The following is a 17816-nucleotide window of genomic DNA, read 5'->3' as shown; positions in this document are numbered from 1 at the left end:
AAAAAGTTCAAGAACACCACGATTTCAATTTGTCTCAATGTTCAAATTATACGTCATTCTTTGTACAAATGTAATTAAGATTCAACTTATCTTATCCTCTTCAGTGGCGCCCGAGTTCATACTTCCAATTTACGTCCTTTTATTACAAATCCCAGAAGCTTCTATCATATATATCAAGACCTCTTAACATTTCATGCAAATTTTGCGTCATAATTAATCGTTCGAACTCGGCCGAGGACAATGTACGTCCATAACTCATCTTCTAAGTTCGTCATACGCGCAAGTGTATGATTCCATAACGCGATTAAAAATTGCGCTAACTATTCTATTAGTACTTTCTCGATGTTCAATGATAGAAGTAATTAACATGACGGACTAATTTGGACTCGACACAACATTGTTAATTTGAGCATGGTGAGGCGACAGTTATTATTTCGTTTCTAAAATGAAACATCCGTAATATATTTATCATATTTCTTTAAACAATAAGTACATTTCTGTAAGGTACATGTGGTATTCAGACATACGGGGACATGATTATACACCTGGTTGATGGGGAAGGTTGATATAAGGGCTTCCCACTTAACGTTAAACGCGTAAACAAACAAGGATTAAGCAAGTGTGTCCATTTGTATGGATCTCACTTCCCACTTAGAAAACCAGCAATGTTAAATTACACCACCTGTAATTCGTGAGAAGCCGAAAGCCTCCCAGGCTCCCACCAAACTAAACCCCATTTATTAAAAATAATTAACAGTTAAACACCTTCCTCGCCTCCCTTCTACCTTTCTATCTTCCACTCACCACTAGTCACCTCCCATATATAAATAGAATCATACCAAACCAAAGTGTCACACATCTCACAACCTCCTCGATCATCTTTCTTAAACTCTCTAGCTCCAAGAAATATGCAGAACCAGGATTATTATTCCGACCAGGGTTTGGTCTGTCCCAGCTTCAACGCCTACTTCTCCCCCACCACAGCTGATACTGCCGCCAAGGTTTGCCGGGAATTCAGAAACCTCGGGTTAGTGGACGAGGACAGAGAGTACGAGTATGAACAAGCGGAGGAACAAGGAGAAGACGATGATGACTTCGAGTTCGTTTCGTTTCAGAAATCCGCAGACGAGGTTTTCTTCGGGGACAACACTCGGATCGGCCCTGTTTTTCCAGTCTTCAACCGCGACCTTATAAGTCAACGGGATGCCAACGACGCCGAGGACGTCGACGCCGACGCCAGGCAGTCATCGTCGTCAGCTTCATCCGACGTGGACGAACTGGAGAACGTTCCGGCGGGTAGCTACTGCGTTTGGATGCCGAAAACGACGCCGGCCTCGTCGCCTTCCCATTGCAAGAAGAGCAAGTCGACCGGAACGTCGTCGTCCCGGCGGTGGAGGCTGAGGGACCTTCTGCGGCGGAGCAACAGCGATAGCGGGAAGGACGCATTCGTGCTGCTGACGCCTGCCCTTACGTCATCGTCGAGCAACAAGAAGTTGGTGGCTGGTAACGATCATCATCATCCTCACCCTAATGAGAAATTGACGGTGACGAAGGGGAAGAAGAGCTTTGATGGGGCCAGAACGAAAGGCCCGAACGCGGTGTCGATGGCGCACGAGGTTTTCTACGCGAAGAGCAAAGAGAAAGTTGGGTACAATAAGAGACAGTCGTATCTTCCTTACAGGAAAGACCTGGTGGGGTTCTTTGCTAGTGTGAACGCCATGGGAAGGACCTTCCCTACTTTCTAATTTGATTCCGATAGTAACTTCATCATCAGAAAACCAACATGTACATATATATTTATTTTGTTTTATTCTCGTTCAATAATCAATATATTGAAGCACATGGATCTGAAAGCAAATCCCAGTTAAGTAGTTTGAGATGCTTAATTCTTCTCTTGGGGTTGCATTGCATTATCTAATTCTTTTGTAGATTTGAGATATAAAGTCACATCCTCTGTTGTTGAGTTATCAATTCTCTGTCTCTTCCGATACCCATTATTTATTGCGAACTATTCATTTTCTTTAAGTTTATAGTCATGTGTAGTCCAGGTAGCATACACTATTGTTAGCGTTGATTATATATATTTTTTTTGAGTGTGAAGATTGTGTGGAAGAGTTTAGCTACGTCTGAACTGATTGTAAGGTTGACATTGTATTCGAAACTTAAAATGCTCTCGTAATCTTGTAGTTGGTGTGTGTGATGATTTTATACACATACAATGATCGTAATATATTATATTTGCATTAAAATTAGATCAACCTAGCTAGCTTTTGAATTTGCCAATCTTTATTGTTGTAAGCTAGCTAGATTGCAAATCAAATGATGGTTTCATTGCCTTCGTGACTCTAGTTGTTTCAATTATATAACACTAAATATGTTGAATTTGTCTGTTCAGTAAGCTCTACTGGCCGGGATATGATTTTACTGTTTTTAGTTATAATAGTCAATCAATGATGATATGAACAAATATGGACGTCGTTTCTAATTCCAAAATCTTGAAGGTAACAAAGTTACCCACTTATTTTGTTTAATTGGAAAGAAACAAAAAACAAGAAATTAAAATTCTGGAACTTGGTCTAGTTCTTGCAAGCAGCATTTCCTCCAAAGATGAATTATCTGCTTCAGTACGTGTTACACATACTATAATGTCGTTTTAGTTTCGCATGCAAACTGCATCAAGATATATCTCGATCAGCTCTGATCAGGTAATTAAGTAATGTCACTATGAGGAAACTATATAATGTCACTACAACACAAAACATAATTTCTGACATTGAAAATGGTTGAAAAAAAAAAACCTCATTTAGTCGTTAATACTCTTTCCGACCAATAAATCTAATCGGGCTCGGTCGGTACTACTCCGGTCACAAATGCTCTTTTCTGATTATTTTAATAATAAATAATAGCTAGTTATGACCAAAATTACGATCGGAAACTCCGTCGTAAATATCATTTTTTTCAACCAAAAAACTCTCGTTGGAAAATGGTCTGGAATAACATCATTTATACATAAAAGTGAGGACCAATAGAGTACATAGAAACGATATATCAATATTTCTCGACGTTCATGGTTCATACAAGCAATATTCGTATTCGATAATGGTACTAATCTAGTTTATGTCATCTGAAAGACAATCCGCCACCTATGATTTGCGGCCACAAATATGTGGATTCATTGAGTCTCCAAATCATTTTCCTTAAATTATGAAGTTGGATTACTTGGATATAACACATTTAGCTAGCCGTAGCCATCCTATTTATGACATTTTCAGAGAAACTATTCAAATTAAACTATTGATGGATCGAGATTATACTCCTGTAATTAGTGATCGAGATTGATCTCCAAGTTTAATCATACATTGGACCACTGATAACAACTAAACAGTGAACAGCATAATTTCTTCCCCACCTTTGTCATACGTACATTGCTTTTGTTACATTCCTACTTAGTTCGTCACTTCGCACTGCACTAACCTGGAAATTCTGAAAAGGAAAAAGTAGGAATATATATCTTTACAGCGTACGTATTTCATGAACCTCCAATTCTACCATTTCCCACTTCAAAGAAAAAAAAGAAAGATACAAAAATTGATGTTAGTCAATAATGATAAATGATGATAAGTACGTGTCTGGCGTGGTTGATTGCAATTAATCGGGTTGTCTCAATCTCCATGCTTGATTTTCAAGGAACAGTTCGATCGAGTTTTGAGGGCGGCCTGCAGTTAATGTGAGATATCGACGGAAGAGGGTGGTTTCCTAACAAGGGTGTTAAGTTTCGATTAATGCAACAGACTTTGAGCATTGACTAATGTTATATAAAATCATACCGTGAAGTGATGATCGAAGGCGATACCAAGGTGACATGCACATTCTTCTATCCCTCTAAATCTCTAATCCGATCGATGTTCCTGATGCCATTAATGTAAAGGAAAATGATGGTTTCTACTTACGAGCTTGCTAGTTATAAATCTAGGAAAATTATTCAGGGCACCCAACATTCAAGTGAACCAATTATAAAATGATCTTAGCCGTTCCTTTAATCTCTTCATATAAATGCACTAACACCAATACTAACACCGTTAATCTATAAAATTCTTTTTAGAACACATCCAAAATGCCAGATGAAGGAGAAAGTTAGGTCTTCTTCTTCATTATCCTTCCGATAGGTATGGGACTACTATGGGTCTTGAAGAAAGTTATAGCTTGGGTTTATGGGTATAGAAGGTTTGTTAACTATGCATCCCTACAAATCACTATGAACTTAATAGTATTTTTTGACTCTCTCTCTCTCTCTCTCTTGGCCTCTTGGTCATTTTGATGGCTAATTGGGTATGGTTGATTTTGGGTGAACAAATAGGATGGACTATGGGAATGAGGTGATCGAGAAGCCATAATCGAAGATAAAGATTACAGATTGAGTTTGTAGTCTTGGACTTTTGATCTCCTTTTTATTCTCAGATTCAAATAAACAGTGTTATTAAAGTTAACAGTGCACATGACTGGTTCAAGTGAACCTTGATGTCCTGATTAAACTCCCATAAATCTAAGATTACAGATCAAGGATTATATCAATTAAATTATGAAAAGAATCCGGTAAACTTACGTACATAGTAGTACCTAATTGATTAGTGAATAGTGATCAAGAACTATATATCAATGAAAGAATCATTACCCTTGGCAATTACTTCTCTACCAATGACGAATCATACATGCATGTATTCGATGGTTCTGAACTTCTGATCGAGAAACATCAAGATAGAAACACTGACAAATTGGCGCGCCTGGAATGATTTCTGCCTAAATTTTCCTCTCCCCCGCATTATGATTTGGGTCTCATTCAAGCTTTATGAATCTATGATTGATTGAAAGCTTCAAACTTTGCTTTGCTGACGCGTCAGAAACATTAACTTTGATCGATGACATAAAGAAGAAACAAAATGTGAACAAGCTGTGTTGGAAGTATGAGTATGAGTGAGCATCAAGTTAACCCTGATACATCATATGCGGGAACTTGCTTGGAATTTAATTAATTAACAGAACATAATAATGCTACTAGCACATGGAAGATTACTATCTGAGATCCAAGATCGAGCTTAATTGGAAGTTGTGCTTTTGCAAGGTTATACTACGTACACAAGCGTTTACTCCAGTTAATCTAGCGTATATTTGGTCTTCTTCTATAGCTGTATTGCTTTTTAATATTTAAAAGACGATTAACTAATCAAATGTACGCTACTAATCTAAGATGATCTCATTGGTTGCTTTTGTTTTCTTCTTTCTTTTTTTCCTTGTGTGTGTGTGTGTGTGTATAAAGAGATACTTTCGTCTGTATTAGGTATAAACCCCTAATCAGGGGCGGATACATGTAGTGGGTTATCTAAGCTGCAGCCCACACAAAATTTTGGTTATAAATCAACTAGGTGCACATGCAACACGAAAACAGCATTGGTTCAGCTGGTTATCTGTCCAACTCTCTTTGTTCTTTCTCTTAAAGGTCATAGTTTCGAGTCTTCGTATGCCCATAAATGTGTGTTTTTAAAACATATTCCCCATTTTATTCGTTCCTTTACCTCCCTCCTCTCCCGTCAAACTACATATACGTTGTATTTCCTTCTTCCTACTTTCTTCACCTTCCTTAATTCTGATTAAAGTGTTTGCTTGAACAATGAATTTTCCATATTTCTAACATCATTTAGCATGCTTAGATAAAAGATTTAAAAATGTTTCCACATATGTATCTACACTTTCATGTCTTTAGAAAAAAAAATCATTTGATGAGCCTAAAATTGAGTTCTAAATTAACCTAAAAAAACATTATTAATAAGTAGCCCAGATAGATTTCTATTTCTAGATCCGTCACTGTCCTTAACCATGATAAGTGGCTAGCTGGTGATGAAGAATGTAATAATAATAAAAGTACGAAAATATATTTGAAAATAAATAATCAAAGTGCACGCAAATGTCAAACTTAATAGTTGAAATTTCACTTACATGATCGAGCTATTCAACTACTTCACCATGATGCATGGCATGATCTTCAATCCCTTGGTCAATCTTCCATCATTGAACCATTTCCTTATAACATTACATGCGATAATACTCCTCTCGTATTTCAACGACATGATTAATTTTGAAATATAAGCCCTATCATCATGGAGGGAAACACCACATACGTACTTCTATAAGTCATTAACGTCGGTACGTCGCAAACTTGCATGGCATGGATGCTTACAGTTCACCTCGATCAATTTAAGTAGAGAACAACGTTCAAGCTATATAGAGATGATTACATGTGATAACACTCCTCTTGTATTTCAACGACATGATTAATTTTGAAATATAAGCCCCAACAACATGGAGGGAAACACCATATATATATATAGAGAGAGAAAGTGGCAGATCTAAGGTCTAAAAATTAGGTGAGCGGAACAAAAAATTATCAACCGTAATGAAAACTCTTAAGGTAAAAAAAAATGTTACATACTATTCATCAATAATTCGAAAAAAATATAAGAATTGCAAATAAATAAGAGTCATTAAGAACTGTTACATAAATTTTTTTTATCTGAATTGTGCTCTACAATTTTTAAATCAACACCGTATGCATATTCCTTTTCAATGTGAAGCATCATACAACCTGAAAAAAGGTATATGTTTTCCATCTTGTTTCTCAGCCTAGTGTTTATAGTTTTCATAGCTGAAAATGCACGTTCCATAATAGCAGTAGAAACATAAATTAGTCTTGTAACCAAACGTGTGTTCCACTCTTGAGAAGAGTTTGCACGGCTCCTCTCCTATTGGCTATTGATTATTGCACTACTGTTGCTCACTTCTCTTCTCACATATGTTGCTCTGTTATATTCTCAAGGCACAACTACGACACGGAGTCACCGATCTGTTGCTCTGTTCTATTGTATTATGCAAAATTGTTCTTGACTCAATTCTTCTATTACTTGAATTACTTCTTTGCACATGAAAGATGAATGAAAAATAGATTGAGGTAATTAATTCTAACATGTTACTTCTTGGTTGATAGATTAATTCATTGCCTAGTTATATCACTTTGTTAATTAAGGGTTGATTGGGTTTGACTTAGGTTAGCTGGGTAATAGGATTGTAAAAATATGTTTTTTTTTTGCCGATATGCTGGTTAAAGCTTGGTCCTCAAAATTTTCTCCTATCAACTGTTGGGAGAGTCGTAGCTAACGTCCGCCACTGTATATAGAAGTCATTAACATACGTTACATACTTGCATAGCATACACATATGCACAGAGTTACAGTTCACCTCAATGTAAGTAGAGACTACAGAACAACATTCAAGCTACAAATAGTCAAATACATGGTCTCTTTGGCTATGTTCTCCCCACATTCATATACTTCGGTTGTGTTTGTTTGCCCAGATTACTAGCTGGATAGGAGAAAATTATCTCCAATCTTGTGTTTGGTGATTCAGATGGTTCTAGGATAGGATTTTTACCCCTTGTCAGGGTAGGATTTCATCTCATGTTGGAAAGATTGGATATAAAACAATCCTCAAGGATTATTACATAAGGAATGATATTTGACCAAATTGACCACCATTTTAACTAAAACAGAACCACCGATCACCTCTGCGCCTCACCCCTCGACCGATCACCGATCACCGATCACCGAAACACCCCACCCATCGAGAAGTTTGGATCTAATGGATTTCAGGTAGCTCCGATTAACCAAATCCACCCAACTTACAAAGCTGACAGACCCGGCTCGATTTACTCAACAATACACGAGCTACTCCGCCCTGACCGCCCGTGACTCCGACCTTGAAGGCTTGAAGAATAGAGCTTTGGTGGTGTTTGTGAAGGAGAATGAGATGGAGAACTGGTTTGATGTGAAGACCTTCAACTTTAAGTATTGGTCAAGATCAGATTTGGGTAGAGAAAAAGAGGACGCAAACTCATTTCAGTTGTGGTGGTATGTTTACAATGCATTTGAATCTTTGTTGAGAACACATCCAATCCAGCTCTTATTCTCTCAACCAAACACATGAAATCATTAAAACAAATCATATCTTATCCTTATCTAATCTAATTACTATCCCAATCTATTTCCTATCCTTGCTGCCAAACACGGCCTTCAAGTATTAGGCAAATCTCATACCACGCTATTATGAACAACGTGAACACAAAAAGCCCGATCAAGGTCACAATTCTCTTCCCGTCTAACGAAAAAAGAAGAAGCGGGAATAAAATTCAATAAATTAAATTACATAACTACCCTGGCACAGCTGGACCTCCTTTTCGGTGCCACGCCGCCGCGTTCTGGGGGACGGCGGCGGCGATCAGATCCACCGGCCGGAGAGAGGTGAAGCTCCGGCTCGACAAACGGACGGTGAGGATCGTCGCGATGTCGAGCAGCAGCAGCAGAAACACGTTCAAGATGAACCTGAACGAGTACATGGTGACTCTCGAGAAGCCGCTCGGAATCCGCTTCGCGCTCTCCGTCGACGGCAAAATCTTCGTCCACGCTCTCAAGAAAGGGGTAATTTCGTCATTTTATTAGCTCATTAGGTTTTACGGTGCTGAATTTTTGTTTTCCGGCGAGTGATTTCGGCCGTTGATTTTTAATAGGGGAATGCGGAGAAGTCCAGGATAGTAATGGTGGGCGACACGTTGAAAAAAGGCCGGTAATTCTTCCGACGAGAGGCTCACGGAGACCAAGGACTTCGGTGATACACTGTAAGACATTGCCATTTTTTACTTTTGCTTTTGATTACTTGGTGATTGATAGTTAAATTTTGCTGAAGCTGAAACCCATTTGAGTTGTAATATTGCCTTATCATAATGAACAATATGCATTTGATGTATTCGATTCGACTTAAGAAAGTTATGCTGTGTAGATTTTACTTTTAATCTGAAGTGTAGAGTTTATGAAGAAGTATTGGGAGGTTGAGTGTGCTAAATGCTGGCTTTGGAGTGTAGTCTTGTTCTTTGAGTGAGATTTATGGCATTGGACAAGCTTTGGTTTCACTGAGTATGTGATCAAAGTTTCTGCATTTGCATTTCCAAGTTGTTGTCTTTAACTCACATTCGTCGTGGCACACTCATTGCACTATCTTGCTATTGTAATGATAAATTTTGTATTCGATTTGACTTTTGGAACCTGTAGTTCAGTAGGTTTAGTGTAGTGAGTAGAGCCATAGCTGGTTTTGGACCATAGTAATGATTACTGAAGGAGTGGGCAAACATTTTCTCTTCACTGTGCATGGTGTGGTCAAGTGTCTGCATTTTAGTGATACGAAACTTAACTGCGGAATTGAAAACAAGCAAGACACACACAACATAGGTATTTGGGTCGAAGAAATTATTCTCCTCTTATTATTGTGCTTAAAGGTTACAATCTTTGTTGCCTATGCCTGTGCCTATGCCTATGCCTATGCTACAATAATACTAACTGTTTCGCTCTGGATTTGGCTCTAGGCCGAAACCCTCTATTTATAGAGTCTAAAACTCTATAAATCGATTAAATCCTAATCCAACTAGAAGACTACTTATTATCCTAGTTAGACTATCTATTCTTTTTCCAAATAGAAAAAAAATCCTAATTCCTAAAAGCTAAAGGATGCACCCGTATCATTTAGCCTCTCAAAAAATTTGAATTGTAAATTAACCATGAAAGATTGCTGTTCATTGTGGTTTTTGTTTTTATTTTTTCAGTCTTTGGTTTCTTCAGGAAGATGCTGAAGGAGAAGACAGGATCTTATAGTCTTGTACTTGAGAGGCCATTTTCTCCCTTTCCAATTCAACAGCTGCTTCTTATGAATGATCTTGATAATCTATTCAATAGAGGTCGAATTCCTCTTGCAACTTGGAACAACAGTGTATTGGCTTCAAATTTGCAATCATCTGCTGGAAGTAGTGGCAGTTCTGGTTTTGTCATGTTCTCATCAAAGTTTCTAAAACCCCAAGGATGGAATTCCCTGAGTGGAAATGGTCTTGCTCAACCATCAGTGCAGAGGAACACTACTGCCAAACCCATAAGCCAAGTGGTTTGTATTCTGTCAGAAGACGAGCCTGGAGATGGAGAATGGGCTTATGGAAAATTTCCACTAGAAGAATATATTAAAGCACTGGACCGCTCGAAAGGCGAGTTATACTATGATCACTCACTTGGTATGCGCTACAGTAAGGTCTGATGGTCATCAAAATTTTCTTGATACTAGTCTAGGAACTAGAGAATTGATAGTATTTTATTCTATTTATCCGTTAAAAGTTTTATAACTGAGTTCTGCAAATTCTCATCAAACTGTTGTTCATTATTAGATAACAGAGCAAATATATGTTGGGTCATGTATACAAACAGAAGATGATGTAGAGGCATTGTCAGATACTACGGTGAGTGCTGCTATTAATTTGAATTTTCTAGCGAATCAATCTCTATGATGAATGTGAGGGAAAATTTGGAAGTAACACTATGCATATATGCATTCCACACTATCAGCTTCTGTCAAATGGATCTGTAAACTTTCATGGTGACAAAGGAAAATGTTCTAAAGTCTTACAATTTGTTGAGCTTATTAAGTTATTTAGTTCTTCCTTTAACCGCTCTGAATCCTTTTCATACAGGGAATTACTGCTATACTAAATTTCCAAACTGGAACCGAGACACAAAATTGGGGAATTAATTCCAATTCCATAAATGAGTCATGTCAGAAGTTTGATATCCTGATGATCAATTATCCAATAAGGTAAGTTAATAAAAGATTATTGTATTGTTCTATATATTGCAATACATTCATCAATTTTTGCTTCTGAGGTCATCTCTATCTTTGGAGCAGTTTCACAACATCTTTATGCATTTTTTTCTACAATTATCTCATAAAAAATTATACAGTAAAAATGTCAGCTCTTCAGGGATTTGCTTATGGCACATTTATCTGAATTTCTGGTTGAAATGTTCTCTTGATATCATTTACTTTTCATTAGAGGGGGAATAGATTCTAGATGTTATTGTCTTATAATGGTTCAGAATGTCATGCTTTCAACGGTTACAAGATTGCTAGTATGGCCACCTAAAATGTCTGCTTCTTTTTGCAGGGACGGAGATTCTTTTGACTTGAGGAAGAAACTACCTTTTTGTGTGGGTTTATTATTACGGCTATTGAAAAAGAATCATCGTGTTTATGTCACTTGTACCAGTGGTTTTGATCGATCTCCTACTTGTGTGATAGCCTACTTGCAATGGATGACTGATACTTCTCTTCATGCAGCGTATAATTTTGTTACTGGGTTGCATTTATGTAGGCCAGACAGGTTCGTTTCATCAACCCACCTTGTTGTTTTTATGACGGTGTTTACTTAAAGTATGATTTGGAATTATGAAATTATACCTGAAATTTTAATGCAGACCGGCAATTGCTTGGGCAACATGGGATCTAATAGCCATGGTGGAAAATGGCAAACATGATGGACCTGCAACACATGCTGTGACATTTGTATGGAATGGACAAGTGGTAATTGACAACTTTCAGTACCCTTCAAGGCATATCTCTGTGTTTTCTCTTGGTGATTACTGTATCCTTCTTGTTCTTACGATAGGGGGAAAGTGTAGATTTGGTTGGAGATTTCACGAATAGTTGGAGTGAACCAGTTCGGGTGAATCACAAAGGTGGATCGCGATTTGAAGGGGAAGTTAGACTTTCACAAGGAAAGTAAGTGGAAATCAATTTAACACTTCATCTCCCAGATTGTCATAACGTGCGAATTAGGAGATCTAATGCCTGTCCTTTCCAGGTATTACTACAAGTTCATTGTCAATGGGCAATGGAGACATTCAACATCCTCCCCATCTGAAAGGGATAACAGCGGGAACATCAACAATGTAATCGTAATCGGTGATACAGCCAGTGTGAGACCCTCTGTTCAACAACAGCAAAGAGTAAGTGCATCTTACTTATTTCTCTTGGTTTCCCTTGATGTAGTCTTGTATGATTACATGACTTTGTGCACCTGTTTTCTCTTTCAATTAATACGATAGTTACTGGACTACTTTACACGCTTTCAGTTCTTACAACTCTTCCTATTATGTAATAGACACTTTTGCCTTGGAAAGTTAATTGAAAAGGAAACAAACAGAACTTCTGCATTAGTGCATAAATAATGCCAATATTTACAACATAGCTGCTGCTTGTACTCAACAGAAGAAAGTTTCAGTATACACAGTTTTTCAAAATCTTTGTTTAGATGATGATAGAGGAGTATATTGTTCTTTCTGATCTAAAACGTATGATTACTGTCACTTATGGAGCGGGTCATATCTCATTGTTTCAGGACGCGAACATTATCAAGGTGATTGAGAGACCGTTGACAGAAAATGAGCGCTTCATGCTGGCGAAAGCAGCTCGTTGTGTTGCATTTTCTATATGCCCCATAAGACTGGCTCCAAAGTAAGGTGGCCTTTCGTCGGAACCACGATTATACATCTTTTGAGACTAGAAAGTACCCTGCCAATAGTCCTAATAAGAATGTACTCCTATAAATGTAAGTTCTGAGGTTTTTTGACAATGACATTTGATGGGTCTGTACAACAAAATTAGCCGAGTTGTTTGTTGCAGAAAAGCCATGTAGGACAGATGTTATAACGATGTCAACACTATGTTAGAAATGTCGACATGTTAAACAATCACTTCATTTCCTGGCAGAGCTTATAATAGTTTACGTGTGCTGAACCTAAGTCCTCAACATATCCCCTCGCCCTCTTTAGCTCATCATTCATGGTGTTCCTAACAGTCACTGCGAGCTTCATTCCTTTAGTTCCAGTTCAAGGTGATGACCGAAGAGGGATCCTATTTCCCTGGGGATTTGATACGAGGACCACACATTGTCTCACCAAATCAGTTCCAGATCTGAGGGCGGCAAGGATCATCATATAAACTACCCTGCTTTCGCCAGGCTCGCTCTAACCATCGTAAAAGCTTTCATTGCCTCAATATGATTGAAACGTAGAGCAACTAGGCATCATGAAGCAAAACGAAAGGTAAAACTACTTAATGTCTTAGTGTGCGTATTCCCCTGAAATTTCCATCTGTTTTATTTAGCTATCCTTGTTTGTTGGTCAAGTTGTGCATCCAATTAGTAAATGATGCGATGCTATAACAGTTAGATATGGTGGTAGTCTGGTAGATTATATTATGAGTGGTCAAGCATTTAGCTCTAGAACTCGAATTTCAAGTTCGAACCTCTAGAGGACTATGAAGGTTTGAAGGGGACACCCACAACGCCACAAAGTCCTCACTCATCACATCCCCGAAGCGGGGGCACTCAAATGACTCGTAAAATGAAACCACACACATTTGAAATGTGAGTTTTCGAAGTCGAATCCACAGTAGTCAGTAGCTAGCATCCACAAGAACCATATCTAAGGATAGAGGCTTATCCCTGAAATGCATCACCCATTATGTGGGTAATGTCTGGAGTATCACTCGTGACATGTCAGCCATTTATTCCCCATAATGTCATATGTTTCGATCCCTTTAACTTCGAAGTCTAGGCTCTTGTGGTCTACATGCAAAGCTCACAAGCTCACTTTATCAGTTTATCTACATTGTAAGCTACGAGAACTTGAAGAATATGTGGACTCCTACATTTGCAATTCCAACCGCGTACATTGGGAATTAGGACATAGCATGTGTGTTTATAAGGGTTTGAGTCACTTCATTCATTGTAAATTGGTTTTGGACGTCATATCACTTTATCATGGTATCAGAGCGGATTACAACGTCCACGTGTGAAGTCCAAATGACCACATGACACCTAAAATATTGTCCACGTGTATGGCTTAAAAATTCGCCATACGTGCGAGGACGTGTTAAAAATATACATCCAACATTGAGAATTGAAATCTAGCATATTTATTTATAAGAATTTAGGTCACTCCATCCATTACCAATTGATTTTTGATGTAAACTCAAATTACTTTATCAAAAAAATATGGATAAGACTCTAATCAATCACAAGTAAAAAAGAAAGGCCGGTTGAGTCGGTATAATATAGAGAAGTGAAGCGGCAGCTGCCCCACGATTGAGAATGGTTGGTTACATTTTAAATTTTCTGCCTACTTGAGACTAAGTTTCATGAAGAATTGAATTGTAACCACCTCGATCATTATATCGTTCGATCCAACAAGTAACAAGTAAGAATAACGCAAACAACTCGATCAGCTATATTTCACGATTAATTTGGATCCATCACAAGAACCAATTGCATGCATGAGAGTCGCATGATACAGGTAGCCAATGCTGAAACTACACGTGTTAAACTGCCCCTTTCTCTCTGCATGTAGATTAAGCAATTTACGATGATGATATTGGATGAGACGACGATTGATCTACGACCATGCAATTGGCAAGGGAGGAGAAATTGAGTGATCGACAACGTCCAAGCCTCATCCTTTAAGGTTAGAAGCTCTCGTTCACCAAGCTTTCACTTTCATAACCATTGCATGCCCAGAGACGATCGGTCAATATATGTGGGAATTGGTTCGATGAGTTTGTAGTAGTATAAAGCCAGGGCAAGACCAAGGTCCATTGCTCACAATGTCTGCGACTTCGATTATCAACAGCGTTCGCCTCACCACATCCGCCTCATCCTCTTCCGGCCTCTCTCCTTCTTCCCAACCTAACTCATTCAACCCCAGGAAACCTACATTGTTGCGCGTTGCCTCTTCCAGATCTCCCCCTAACCTCATCCAAAACAAGCCTGTTCTCACCGTTCCATCTCCAGTTCCGGTACTTTTCACTCTATCTTCCCCTTTTTGCTCGCTCGCTCTGGTTTACATTTTGAACCATGCATGTAATATTGTAATGTACCAGAAACAAGTACCCTAACCCTTAAAATTGTCTGCATTAAAGCTGTTCTTATCACACAAGTGTTCTACATATGATTTCTTTTTCCACTTGTTTATCGTCTACTTGATCATTTTGCATTGTATTAGTGTCACTCAGTTCATAATCATGGCACCACGTGGCCATTAGTTATTAATTCACGACTTATTTGTTACCTCACGACTCTACCATTAGACACATGAGCTGATCACACCTGTGTGGTTTGAATTCAAATACAAATATCACATGTATGGTACAAAATATGACCACTTGATTAGTTCTACTCGATTTTGAAATTAAAAACAACTATATATATGCATGGAACGAGCCACTAGCTATATACCGATAGGTAGTCCTTGTTATTCATTTTCATGCAGAAATTAAAGGTAGATTATGTTACTCGTGCACATTAATTTTGATTTTTGAAACGTTCTCCTCCCATATCCAACCTGGCTCGCATGTATAATATTCATATAAATCATATATGTTTCGGAATCACATTAATTGTTATGAGCATGCTGTGTGTATATATATATATATATATATATATATTGTTTGGGTGAAAACTTCAGCCTTTTCTTAACAAACTTACGTTACAATTGGAAACATTCTAGGCCGAAGATATGGGGAAGAACTACGAGGAGGCCATTGCAGCTCTTCAGAAACTGCTCAGGTAATTTTCATCTCTGTGATTTGAGCGTATTCATTTCATTCTATCCATATGTATATGAACTGAACCTTGTTATAAGTGGCTTAATTGATCAATTGGGTTAAATTTACGTTGCAGTGAGAAGGATGAGCTGAAAACTGTTGCAGCTTCGAAAGTGGAGCAGATTACTGCTCAGTTGGCAACAGCCGACGCCGGCAGCAATCCCTTTGATCCCGTGGAGAGAATCAAAACCGGCTTCATTAAATTCAAGAAAGAGAAATATGAGTAAGCACCATCTCGTTATATCTCTTATTCTAAGTCACTATGATGACAAAGCCTTTTGTTTTGATCAAAATGTTGTTTCTCCCTAATTCGCAGCACAAACCCAGCACTATATGGTGAACTTGCCAAAGGTCAAGCTCCCAAGGTATGGATAATCCCCTAAATGTCTGATTCCATCAAATGTTATTCTATAATCCATGTTTGATAATCAATAACATAATTTTACTATTACATGCTATTGTAGTTTATGTTGTTTGCATGCTCGGATTCCCGAGTTTGCCCATCCCACACCTTGGATATGCAGCCCGGTGAGGCTTTTGTGGTTCGTAATGTGGCAAACATGGTTCCTCCATACGACCAGGTATACCTACCCTTGAATCTAGCTATCTACCATGAACTCAATCTGATCACCAAACTTCTTTCTATTCCATTTCTTATCTAAATCATGATCCAAGTTTCGTCGGTTTAACAGGCCAAGTACGCCGGAACCGGATCGGCCATTGAGTATGCTGTCTTGCATCTGAAGGTACTCTAGCTAATCTAAAGGTCTTCTTCTTATGCTTGTAGTTTTCGTTCATGATATATTTAAGCAAGATATCGTATACGTATGTATATTTAGGTTTCATACATTGTGGTGATCGGGCACAGCGCTTGTGGTGGAATCAAGGGACTTCTGTCTTTTCCAGATGATGGACCTACTACCACGTAAGCCCTAGTTAATTTAGTATCTACAAGAAGAATCTTTAGAGTGGATTCTTGTTCTTGACTGAGAGATGCACGAACATTTTTATACATGTGCAGTGACTTCATTGAAGACTGGGTCAAAATTGGCAAAGCTGCCAAGAGCAAGGTGAAGGCATTACATGAAGGTGCTTCCTTCCCTGAACTATGCACTCACTGTGAAAAGGTACGTAATCATAGCTAAACAAAGTTGATTCTTTCACTCCTTGATAGATTTTCTACTATATATATGTGCTATACTGCTACTGCGGATCGATTCGTGTGGCATTGCTTTTAGCTAGATCAAACTGCCAAAAACATTTCTAATAAACAATTAATTGCACAATTTAGGTAGGATCAAATCGAAGTGCTTTCGTAGTTGTCTGAAGATTGCTTTATGCTATAAATTTGATTTGGAGTTTGAATGTGTGGATTGTATTAAATGTACGTTGCAGGAGGCTGTGAATGTTTCCATTGGAAATCTGCTGAGCTATCCTTTTGTAAGAGACGGGTTGGTGAACAAGACTCTCGGATTGAAGGGAGGCTACTATGACTTTGTCAAAGGAAATTTCGAGTTGTGGGATGTAGATTTTGGCCTTTCTCCAGACTTCTCCGTATGAGCCTATATCCATATATAATTGGTTCCAATTTTCATCCACAATTGTACTCTCTACTTTCACTTTCATGTTAAGTACATAATTTGCCAATAAATATAACGGAGGTCACTGTGACTCTCCTTCTATTACTACTTCAAGTTTCGTTTTCGATGAGGTACTACTACAAGTTTCTTTTGGTTGGGACTAAATACACATAAAAGTTTAGCCATATTAAATACTGCAATTTTCTTCTTTGTTTCTCTTCTTGTGTTAGGTCAAAGATGTGGCTACGGTACTGCATTGGAAGCTATAGGGAAATGGATTAAAGCCTAGAGGTGATTGATCAGTTGCAAAGATGTTATGTGGCTAGAGCTCTTGATTACTGCCAGTCTTATATAATTGCGCATACAACTCGATCACGCATGAATTGGGTTATGTAGACATACCAATTAAGGCATCCAAAATCTTCTGATGCCTTAATTCTTCTTATTTCTAGCTCGCTTCAATCAGGTTGTAGTGATAATCTTATCTACCCACCTATAATGGGAAGCGTGGCTTTGGTGTCAACAATTTCATCAAATTTTTGAAATCTCTATAATATCCATGTTAGAGATAAAAAAAATAGTAAATAACGTGAGAGGGATAATTGGTAAATTACAAAAAGAAAAGTAAATTTTTTTTAAATGTGAAAACAATGGGAAGTAGGA

The 17816-nt window shown here is 38.1% G+C and overlaps 3 protein-coding genes across 4 annotated transcripts; all 3 read left to right on the top strand.

The window, feature by feature from the left end:
- The first annotated feature begins 683 nt into the window (after nt 1-683).
- LOC126799604 (uncharacterized) lies at nt 684-1973 on the top strand. The gene has a single exon (XM_050526843.1). It carries the CDS (start codon nt 909-911, stop codon nt 1743-1745), a length of 837 nt encoding a protein of 278 aa, XP_050382800.1. The 5' UTR covers nt 684-908; the 3' UTR covers nt 1746-1973.
- Nucleotides 1974-8378: 6405 nt separating this feature from the next.
- On the top strand, nt 8379-12675 carry LOC126798940 (phosphoglucan phosphatase LSF1, chloroplastic). Of its 2 annotated transcripts, none has more exons than XM_050526034.1 (10): nt 8379-8522; nt 8612-8719; nt 9714-10170; nt 10304-10375; nt 10607-10728; nt 11078-11293; nt 11388-11493; nt 11579-11691; nt 11774-11918; nt 12311-12673. In XM_050526034.1, the coding sequence occupies exons 3-10, from the start codon at nt 9718-9720 to the stop codon at nt 12428-12430; spliced, it is 1347 nt and encodes a 448-aa protein (XP_050381991.1). In that variant the 5' UTR covers nt 8379-8522; nt 8612-8719; nt 9714-9717; the 3' UTR covers nt 12431-12673. The 2 variants fall into 2 exon arrangements, with proteins under 2 accessions (XP_050381991.1, XP_050381992.1); XM_050526035.1 differs by having other exon boundaries at nt 8385-8522; nt 9698-10170; nt 12311-12675.
- A 1870-nt stretch (nt 12676-14545) lies between these two features.
- LOC126798278 (carbonic anhydrase 2) lies at nt 14546-17314 on the top strand. The gene is made up of 9 exons (XM_050525194.1): nt 14546-14766; nt 15477-15535; nt 15650-15796; nt 15890-15938; nt 16038-16154; nt 16266-16319; nt 16413-16498; nt 16595-16700; nt 16969-17314. Exons 1-9 carry the CDS (start codon nt 14575-14577, stop codon nt 17131-17133), a joined length of 975 nt encoding a protein of 324 aa, XP_050381151.1. The 5' UTR covers nt 14546-14574; the 3' UTR covers nt 17134-17314.
- Nucleotides 17315-17816: the final 502 nt, after the last annotated feature.

This window comes from Argentina anserina, chromosome 6 (assembly GCF_933775445.1).
Source record: "Argentina anserina chromosome 6, drPotAnse1.1, whole genome shotgun sequence".
Classification (NCBI taxonomy): Eukaryota; Viridiplantae; Streptophyta; class Magnoliopsida; order Rosales; family Rosaceae; genus Argentina; species Argentina anserina.
Note: the sequence above shows the minus strand (reverse complement) of the source record. Positions and strands in the feature narration are given on the sequence as shown.